Here is a 10720-nt window from a genome sequence, read left to right as displayed (position 1 = left end):
GGCACTAGCTGGGAGTAGACCTTGAGCACCACCAAGTATGACTTAAAAACCAAACAAGACACATAACACACTCATTCACACACAAAACAAAACCCTTCACCAGAAGATCAATGTTTTAAAATTTATAACTATATTCTTGAGTTGAATTATAATGAGATATAGTTACAAAGTTGTTCATGATTGAGTTTTAGTCATACAATAGCCAACACTCTTCACCAGTGCAAATTTTTCACCACCAAAGTCCTCAGTTTCCCTCCTGACACCCCACACTTGCCTCTGTGGCAGGGCATTTTTTTTTCTTTCTCTCTCTCCTTTTTTTTCTTTTAGACACAGTGGTTTGCAGTATTGTTACTGAAGGGTAGTAGACCATATTTAAATAAGTTTATACACATCTTTCCATCTCTTTTATAAGAACAAAAGAGATGTTTGCACATGGACGGGCCTTCAGTAGATATGTCTTCCATCTGAATGAGGCCTCAGGAAAGTGGGTTAGCTAGCATTCCGATCTCAACTGCTAGAAAAGCACTTGCTTTTCCAGTTTACTTTCCCTTCTGTGTAATCGAGACAGCCAGCATTGCTTCAGAGACTGTTGCGGAGCTGATGTCGCCCAGGTATCTGGCAAGTTGCCTGGCTGAATTCTGGCTGCTGCTGTTTGTTATCAGTAAGACAAGGTCTTTCAGTCTGGAGAGAACAGAGAGAGGAAATGGGTCAGACCAGGTCAGCCTCATATCTCAGACACTGGCCAGATTTCGAACATCCTGGTAGCATTTGACCTCTCTCTCTCTCTCTCTCTCTCTCTCTCTCTCTCTCTCTTTCTCTATCTCTCTCACACACGTCTCTCTCTCTCTCTCTCTCTCTCTCTCTCTCTCTCACACACACACACACACACACACACACACACACACACACACACACACACGACCCAGAGCCCAGGCTGGCTCTGAAGGGCTCGCTGGGCTCTGGAGTACCCTTCTGACAGGCTAAGGCAGAGACCATAACTCAGCCAGAAGGTGATGGGGCAGGGAGCCACAGGTTCAACATGGTGGCGTCTAAACTTCTGGACACTCAGTTCAGATGCCTTGTTTCTGGTTGGGGCATCCTGGCTTTTCTCTGCCTGGAGGGTTCTGAGGTGTCAGCAGTAAACCTACCCCAGTAACCATGTCTCTTCACAGATCACTGAGGTATGTTCTATGAAGTGCTGAGGTAGCCTGCTACAGTTGTCAAGTTTAGAACAAATGTCAAAAGGGTCCCTTCTCCAGACTGGGCCCCAAGAATTAGTACCATGAGAGTGGCCTAGGGAGGGGCAGGCCTTCTGCTGGTCCCTTCCCTCAGATGACACCTAGTTGCCATCTGCTTAGCTTCCCACAGTGGGGGCTGCTCCCCCTGAGACATCTGATAGAAATGCTGGTGAGGCATGTTGTCATGCAGTAGTTAACAGGAGGACATGCTTATCTTTAAGATTGTTCTGCTATGGAATTTAACTCCATCCTCCTCCCAGCTGAGGAATGCCAAGCATTTTGACTCCTATCCCCAAAACCTGTGTCACCCTTTTCCACTGAGCCCTCCTCTTACCCAAGTAAATGGCTTTCCTTGGCTCCAGTCCCATGCCTGCACCCACCTATGTGGGGTACTTGGGCCTCTTCAGTTGCTAGTCTGGGTCCTCAGACCTGCCAGTGACTGTAAGAAATAGGATGTTGGGGCTTGGGGGGAGGTACTGCAATTGAGGAGGGCATTGACCTTGCACACAACTAACCTGGGGTTCAGTACCTGGCATCCCATGATTCCTCAAGTCTGCCAAGAGTGATCCCTGAGCACAGAGCCAGGAATAAGCTCTGAGCACGATTGATGTGACCCCTCCAAACCAAGCAAGAGCTGAGACAGAAGGTTAAAATGGAGAGGATGAAGTCAGATATATTTTCTTGCACATTGTAATAAATATAGTAAAAACCCACCCGCATGCTGGGATAAAGTGTAGAATAGAGATAGCAGATAACAAAATGTCTTTAGCTCCCTATGATCCAGCTATACAACTCCTAGGAATATACCCGAGGAACACAAAAATACAATACAAAAATCCCTTCCTCACACCTATATTCATTGCAGCACTATTTACAATAGCCAGACTCTGGAAACAACCAAGATGCCCTTCAACAGATGAGTGGCTAAAGAAACTGTGGTACATATACACAATGGAATACTATGCAGCCGTCAGGAGAGATGAAGTCATGCAAATTTCCTATACATGGATGTACATGGAATCTATTATGCTGAGTGAAATAAGTCAGAGGGAGAGAGAAAGATGCAGAATAGTTTCACTCATCTATGGGTTTTAAGAAAAATGAATGACATTTTTAGCAATATCTCAGAGACAAGAGAGATGTGGGCTGGAAGGTGCAGCTCATGACATGAAGCTCACCACATAGAGTGATGAGTGTAGTTAGATAAATTACACTGAGAACTATCATAACAATGTGAATGAATAAGGGAAGTAGAAAGCCTGTCTCAAGTACAGGTGTGGGTGGGGTGGGGAGGAGGGAGATCTGGGAAATTGGTGGGGGAATCTTGCACTGGTGAAGGGGGGTGTTCTTTACATGACTGTAATCATACAACTACAATCATATTTGTAATCATGGTATTTAAATAAAGATAATTTAACAAAAAACCTATAAAACAAAAAAACAAACAAAATGTCTTTAACATTTATTCTTTGGGAGAGACAAACAGGCTGGTTGAGGATAAGCTTTACAATCACAGAGCAGGGTATAACTCTGTGAACACTGGAAGGAGTCCTGAGAAGCTTCGAGCATTATTGGGAGTGGCTCCAAAGTCAAGAAGTACATAAAAATTGTTCTCTGCACGCCCGAAATTTGTATTGGAGAAGTGAAGAATAATGTACACACAAATGTCACAAATGTTTGTAGCTGCTCAAACAGGGCCAAACTAGAAACTACCTAGAAGCCCTTTGCTTAAGTGTGTGTAGTGAGGGCAGTTAAACTGTGATAAATATGTACCAGACTAAACTGCAGACAGCTCTGAGACCAGGCACACACTTGGTTTGCAGGACGCTGGGGCATCATCTCTATTTCTGGTCCTGAGCACTCTGGGAGACCCAAGCATAGAGCCAGGTATGGAGTTTCCATTCTGTAGTTCCCAAATACCAACAACTAAGGAGTGAGGTCAGAGAAATAGAATGCAGACCGTCCCCAAAGGCTAAACCTTTTGTAGTTCTGCTTATACAATCTTGCCACGACAAAACATGACAAAGGAGAACAGACTGGTGGTTGCCACGTAACAGGCGTGGGAGGTCTGGGAAGCAGGTTGGCTGTCAATGCTGAACAAGAGGAAGTCTTGTGATTGGGAATGTTCTGTCCTGCAGTCTGACATGGTGGATGCAAAATCACACTCTAGTTCTGGAGATATTACTATTGGGGAAAACTTATGTCAACTTATGCCATACATGCTTATAACCATGTATGAACCTATCTTAAGAGCTTAATTTAAAATACAACTTTCAGTAACTGTATTGGTAGAAGTGCTGATATTGCTATTTTGATTTTATGTGCCTCAAAAGGAGTAAGGCACGAGTCATTATAGGATATTCTAAGCCCCCTTTGACCCCAAGTCATGATTCTAAGTGGAAAAAGGGAGTCACAACACAGAAAATGGTGGTCATGCAACCCTGAATTTCAATAGGAATTAATTCATGAGGTATTTAAATTTTTTTCCTCCGCTCCATCTCCTGATATAGCCGAATAAGTTCTGACCCAGTAGTTTGCAGAGTTCATTTGTAGCCCTCACTGTGGTCTGAACCATCACTTTCATGGAAAAAAAAAAACTAACAGGTTTCTGTGAGAAATCTGATGGGGACAGAAGAGAACAGGACATCTTGCCCTACAGTGTAGGGAGGAAGTTGTCAAAGATCTACTTGGGATACTCAAGGTTGTGAAAGCCACGATGAAGCAGATTCTATCAAAATGAAACTCTTCTTGGAACCTCCTAATTGGTGCTTGGGAACCTTTTTTGGGCCACACTTGGTGCTCAAAGGTTATTCCTGGTTCTGTGCTCAAGAATCACTCCAAGTCGTCCTCAGGAATTAAATCTGGGCCAGCTGTTTGAGAGGCAAACACCCTACCTGCTGTGGTATCACTCTGGTTTCACCTTTAATTTTTTATTTTTATTTTTTGGTTTTTGGTCCACACCTGGTGGCACTCAGGGGTTACTCTTGGCTCTGTGCTAAGAAATCGCTCCTGGCAGGCATGGGGGACCATATGGGATGCCGAGATTCAAACCACAGTTGTTCCTGGGTTGGCCACTTGCAAAGCAAACGCCCTACCACTGTGCTTTCTCTCTAGCCCTCTCACCTTTAATTTCTAAAGGATAATTTTCTTAGAAGTAACAGGGAGAAGAGGCCAGAGTGGTACACGCTAGCCTAGGACGACCTCAGTTTGATTCCCCCGCGTTCCATATGGTCCCCCAAGCCGGGAGTGATTTCTAAGCACATAGCCAGGAGTAATCCTGGAGCGTCACTGGGTGTGGCCACAAAACAAAACAACAAAAAAAGAAGTTACAGGGAGATTTGAAGCCACAAGATTTCACTCTGACCTGCAATGGACAAATGTTTTGAACTATGGAGTAAAAATAGATTTTATACTAAAACAACTAGATTTGACACTTTAAAAATTAATGTTACATTAAGAAATCAAAGGAATAATATTTTGGCATATGAAAACCACTAGATTCCAAGTTTTTTGGTAAATAAAGTCTTACGTGTTGCATCAATGTTCACAGACAGACAATATCTTCTCTGCAGGCCACAACAGCATTCAGGCCTGCAGGAGGAGAGACCCAAGACCAACAGAGACAGAAAGTCTGGTCTTGCACAGAAAAAGTTGATCAAGCCTGTTGTGTGTTTAGGTTGGACCAGCTGATAACATTTCCTAATGAGAAGATAAACACTTACAGGTAGCTGTAGCACATTCCATTTTACTGTTTGCCGGAGTTTTCAAAATGGGTGTGCCAGACAGGAACAAAAATGCCAAAGAGGAATCCAGATGCACTCTCTACCTAACGTTTCCCTGTTTGCTTATTTGTTTTGCTCCCTCCCACCCCCATGGCAGGCATGCAGAGAGGAAAAACACCAATTCTCCAGTCGCTAGATTTAAAAGCATTTAATGACATAGCATATATTTTAACGGATAGGGCCAAAGTCAAGAGGTACAGGTCAAACAATAGAGCACCAAGCCTGGGCGGTCGACCACCTCCTTCTTCAGGCCCAGCTTCGAGCTCATTCCTATCAAGGTCATTCTGATTGTGCAGTAAGATGAAAATCGGTCATTACAATCATTACAGTGACAGAGAAATACACACTATGTCTCCGAGAGCAGGTAATGAAGCAAATTATAACACAGTGTGGTAACGCACGAGCAAGTAACCATTAGAGTAACATGACTTTGTCCAGTAAATGCTTCGGTTCCACTTGTACACTTACCAATGATTTAAAGGGTTTATTATACATCTAGTTTTATTATACTTTGTACTAGAATTATCTCAAACATACAATATAATGTATTTCAGAAAAAAAAAAAAAGAAAGAGTTGAAATTACAGAATCTTTAAAACAGTTTTCTATGCCTTCGGGTATACTGACATTCTTAACCGTTGTCACCAGTGATGCAGAAAAGCTGCATGTCATGGGTTAGTACGTGAGGCTGGATACAAACGGTTTGGTTTGTAGAGTAGTTAATGTGGAGCTGCACTCTGGTTGCAGCGTGATCAGGACTCGGGGTCTGCTGAGCCAAGGTCAGACCCCTTGTGTAGCCAGGACCCCCCAGGAGACCTCCGGAAGTACATGGAAGGATGTGGTGCCGGAGACGGCACGTCTGTCTGAGGAGCAAGGAGTATTGACTAAGCACCGCTGCTAGGCGTACCAACAGCACGAGAGGCGGGTCATTCCCAACACAGCCTCACAAAATTGAGGAACTGTTTAAATAGTGAGAGCTAATCTATATAGAATTTCATTAAAAAAAAATTGGGTCTTCCCTCTGCACCTCAAACTTTTGTAACTTGGAGATAAAGTGTTTTTGTTTTGTTTTTCTTTAGGTGTATTTTCCCCAACCCCTCCCCCCCAAATGCTCTATAAATTACAAAAAACAAACCCAAAAACAAAACAAAACCCAAAAAAACCCCAAACCAACCCCAAACACATGGAGGAACATTAGGCACAGAGTAAGTGATGTGTTGTTCTGAGCTTGCATGCTGGAAATTCACGGAGAGGAATGAGAAAGGCAGGGCGAGAGGAAGGAGTTCATTTCTTTTTGCCAAATAGGCTGAATCGTTTCTCTTTGTCCTTTTCTTTGTCCTTCTCCCGCTTGCCGGGACTGGACTCGCTGGTGATGGTGACGACGCTGGTGGGCAAGGTCTGTGCCCGGCTGGATGCCGGCGTGCTCTGGGTGCTGGCGGACACCTCCTGCTTGTCGGAGGAGATGGCGGAGGAGATGGCCTGGATCCAAGTGTTCATTTCCTCCTGAGGAGATGGTGGAGAGGGGGATTAGTCTAACCTCGGAGGGTGGCAGCAGACCAAGGAGGGTCAGAGATGCCCCTGACATCCCCCTGAGGGCCAAAGACACCCGCGGCCAGAGTCATCCCTGAGTGTCAGAGACACCCCTGAGAGCAGCCTCAGTCAGCTGTGCATGGGAGGAAGAACAGCCTCATATCTGGCTCCACCTACAGGTTGATGCTGGCTGCCTCAGTGCCTGACAGCTGTGGCACAGGGACCTTCTGAAGGTCCCACAGGTGCTACCTGTTCACCTTCCTTCTCCTCCTCTCTTCCTTCAAGTGGGCCAGAGAATGAGAGGGCAGGTCAGTAGGGATGTACCGGCCCGGGGCATCTTTCTTACTGGACGACATGAACCCAAATGTGCTGTCTTGCCAGGGCTGGGGAAATGCGAACACACCCACACTCCTGAGGTACAGGAGAACCCAGGGCCCTCCAGGGGTTAGTGAGGAGACCAGGCCATGGTGGTCAGCATTGCCCTGCCCAGGAAGGAGTGACCATCAGCGGCGGGACTCACCTCATCTTTGGCTTGGAAGAGGTACTCATTGCCGTCGCTCAGTCTGCAAAGGAGGGAGAGAGTCAGGAGCCTTGGATGTGAGGGCAAACAGCTGCCAAGGGCAGCTCCGTGGGGCAGCACTAGCTCTTGGCGCCTCAGCGGAAACACTCCTATTGGGGCTGCGGGCCTAGGGGCTGGGTCACTGCTATTGGCCCAGACACCCTGAGCCTCAGCTCCACCCAAGGATCACAGCCAGTCATAGACACATCACCAGAGATTGTGAGGCCCACTCAGGGCTGTGAGCAAGAGAAGGTACCAGAGATGAAGAACACATACACAGAACACACACACACACACACACACACACACACACACACACACACACACACACACACACACACACACACACACACACACAGATATAAACAGACACACACAGACTCACAGATGCACAGACACACACAGAGACACCTGTAGACACCCATGTACACATGCACACACACAAGAGGGCTGTCAGATGAGGCCATGCCCAATGCCCACCTGCCCAGCACACTAGCTCGCACCTCCCTGCACTCTCCTCCACTGTGCGTGGCTGGTCCCCAAGGTGAAGCACTACCTTTGGGTCACCAAAGCTTTGCACGGCTCCACTAAGGCTAAATGACCTCCTGGCCACAAGTATCATCCCTGCGTGTCTAGAGAAGGTGAACGGCTGCTGCTCTGCACGGCCAGAGTCAGCAGGACCGACTAGTGCACAGCGAGTGTATGGTGCAGACCTTTGGATTGAGCTGCTGAGCTCATTTTAGGGACAGAAGATCCAGGGACAGAGCTGAAGAGTCCTCCTTTTTCATGCTCAGCCGGGTCATCATCATGCAGAAAAACCAGCAGCAAGGCACCAAGCCCAAACCCAATGCCAGACAAACTGGCCTGTTTGTCTGTTGCTGTTTTTGTTGTGGGACCACACTTGATGGTGCTCAGAGGTTACTCCTGACTATGTACTTAGGAATCACTTCTGGCAGTGCTTGTGAGGCCCTTTGGGATGCCAGGGATTGAACCCGGGTCTGCCATGTTCAAGGCCAGTGCCCTCCCCTCTCCAGTATCTCATTGTGTTCTTTGTTAAACTACTTCGAGAAAGTGACTAGGGATGGTCTCTAAGGAGAGCAAGTTCAGGGTGAAGAAACACACGGCACCCAGGGGCAGGCTCACCTCAGCTTGAAGACATGTTTCTTCTTCTTGTAATCAAGTGCCACCTCGCAGACAGCGTCCCGTAGGCTCACGGGGACCTCGCTGTGGTAGGGGATCCCTGAGGCAGCCGTCTTGGCATCTTTGTAGAAACCCATTTCTTGGTTGTTGATGACACAGTAGACATTATGCCAGGACCTGTACAGTACAAAGACGATTCATTAAGGCACATATCACATGGGCCTTTACAGAACTGAGACTCTCCTGGGCCTAGAAATGCTCTTCCAGCAGCACGGAAGATAATCGCACCCCGTGGGAGGCTATGCTCTGCTCTTGGCACATCTTCCTGATGATGAGAGCTTCCTCTGTGGACCCCAGGACTCAGGACATAGGGCAGGTCTGAAGATGACTTCTCTGTCTCTAAATTTTTTTGGGGGGGGGAACACGGTGCCCCCTCTGCTGAGTCAATGTCAATAAACACATTTTAGAAATTTCTCACCAGGGGCCGGAGAGATAGCATGGAGGTAAGGCGTTTGCCTCTCATGCAGGAGGTCATCGGTTCGAATCCCGGCGTCCCATATATGGTCCTCCCGTGCCTGCCAGGAGCAATTTCTGAGCCTGGAGCCAGGAATAACCCCTGAGCACTGCGGGTGTGACCCAAAAACCACAAAAAAAAAAAAAAAAAAGAAATTTCTCACCAGAGTGTTCTCTGGTGGAAACAAAGATAGGGGGAACATACCTAGTTTTGCTTCTGGGCCCCACTGGCAGTGCCTGGGTACAGGTACTCCTAGACCCAGGTTTGGGGGGGTCCCTGCAGTGAATGGATGGAACAGAACCCTGTGCCCCCCCCCCGTAGTGCTACAATGTGCTGAGCACCTTTTCCCAACCCAAAGCAAAAAAATGAAGTTTATATATATATATATATATATATATATATATATATATATATATATTTATTTATTTATTTATTTATTTATTTTTTGTTCACACCTGGAGGGCCTCAGGGGTTACTCTTGGGTCTGTGCTCAAAAATCACTCCTGGCAAGCTTGGAGGACCATATGAGATTCTGGAAATTGAACCCAGGTTGGCCAAATGCAAGGCAAATGCCCTAGCACTGTGCTATTTTGCTCCAGCCCCTGGAGCTTTTTGCTTTGTTCTGTTCTGATGGCAGGGACCAAACACATGCCAGGCTAGTGCTGTGCATCTAAGCTGACCCATGAACGTGCGCATGTCAATACTAGTGCTTGCGGCCTTGGCTTCCTCCCTCTTGGGTCGGCTGCTCACCAGGGCCAGAACCTTTAGTACTTTTTTTTTTTTTTTTTTTGGTTTTTGGGCCACACCCGTTTGACGCTCAGGGGTTACTCCTGGCTATGTGCTCAGAAATCGCCCCTGGCTTGGGGGGACCATATGGGACGCCGGGGGATCGAACCGCGGTTCGTTCCTTGGCTAGCGCTTGTAAGGCAGACACCTTACCTCTAGCACCACCTTCCCGGCCCCAACCTTTAGTACTTTTGCCACCTTTGAGCAGCTCTGTGCGTCTAAGCTGACCCATGAACGTGCGCATGTCAGTACTAGTGCTTGCGGCCTTGGCTTCCTCCCTCTTGGGTCGGCTGCTCACCAGGGCCAGAACCTTTAGTACTTTTGCCACCTTTGAGCAGCTCAAATAAAGGTGCCCTTTCCCCCAGGGTGCAGAAGAGCCACCATACTGATTGGCATCAAGACACTGAGTGGCTAGTTCTGTTTCCGATACTACCTGCACAACTGTGCCAGCCTACATGGCCCTGAGCACCCAGAAAGGGCCCTCTGAGCACATGACCCCTCAGCCCACCTGCTCGAAGCCTTCTTGTTGTGGGCCTCCCACTCGTGCTTGCGGTTCAGGAAACCTTCCATCTGGGCTGAAGGCGCCTCCTGTGTCCGGGCCGGCAGCGTGGCGGCACCCTGAGTCGGGAGACCAGTCTTGGCTTTGCGATCGGACGTGGGCGAAGGGATGGGACTGGACTCCTTGGAACTGGTCCTCTGCTCCGTGGCGCCGTTGACCAAGTCGCTTGTGTCCCCCTTTTCTGCCATCTAGGGACAGTGGAGAAGCAGAGAGCGGGTCAGGGTCCTGCAGGCAGCTCAGGGCGGCCACATACGCTCTGACTCGCACTAGTGGCTGCGTATAAAAGCCGGCACGGATCGAGGCAGTACAGTAAAACCGTTGCACACCCCACAAAGCCAGCGGGGCACCCCGGGACATTAGAAGGGAGAGAGGACGGATTAATGCCCACCCATGTACTGGGAAACAAGAAAAGCAAAAGGCCAGTCTGAGTTTTACTGCACTCTGGTCCTCTGACCGCTCCATTTGCTCGAGTGGAACTCGGGTCATTTCCTCAGACGGTGACTTTGGAACGGAAGGACACGGGGACAATGACACATACCAAATCGGAGAATGAGTGTTATACAGCAGCCACTGGACACCCCAGAGCGCCCCCGGGAGGGCGGGAAGGGCAAGC

General features: G+C 47.8%; 1 protein-coding gene across 1 annotated transcript in view; it reads right to left on the bottom strand.

Moving 5' to 3' along the window:
- Window positions 1–5153: 5153 nt before the first annotated feature.
- SPTBN1 (spectrin beta, non-erythrocytic 1) overlaps window positions 5154–10720 on the bottom strand; it is a 120762-nt gene continuing 115195 nt past the window's right edge. The window contains exons 32-35 of the mRNA XM_049784810.1: window positions 10057–10295; window positions 8252–8425; window positions 7070–7112; window positions 5154–6522 (exon numbers count right to left, since the gene is read on the bottom strand). Of these exons, the coding sequence (XP_049640767.1) occupies window positions 6304–6522; window positions 7070–7112; window positions 8252–8425; window positions 10057–10295 (675 nt within the window). The 3' untranslated portion in view covers window positions 5154–6303. The remainder of the gene's footprint in view (window positions 6523–7069; window positions 7113–8251; window positions 8426–10056; window positions 10296–10720) is intronic.

Source organism: Suncus etruscus, chromosome 12 (assembly GCF_024139225.1).
Source record: "Suncus etruscus isolate mSunEtr1 chromosome 12, mSunEtr1.pri.cur, whole genome shotgun sequence".
NCBI classification, from domain to species: Eukaryota; Metazoa; Chordata; class Mammalia; order Eulipotyphla; family Soricidae; genus Suncus; species Suncus etruscus.
The sequence above is the reverse complement of the archived record's forward strand: the minus strand, read 5'-3'. Positions and strand labels throughout refer to the sequence as shown.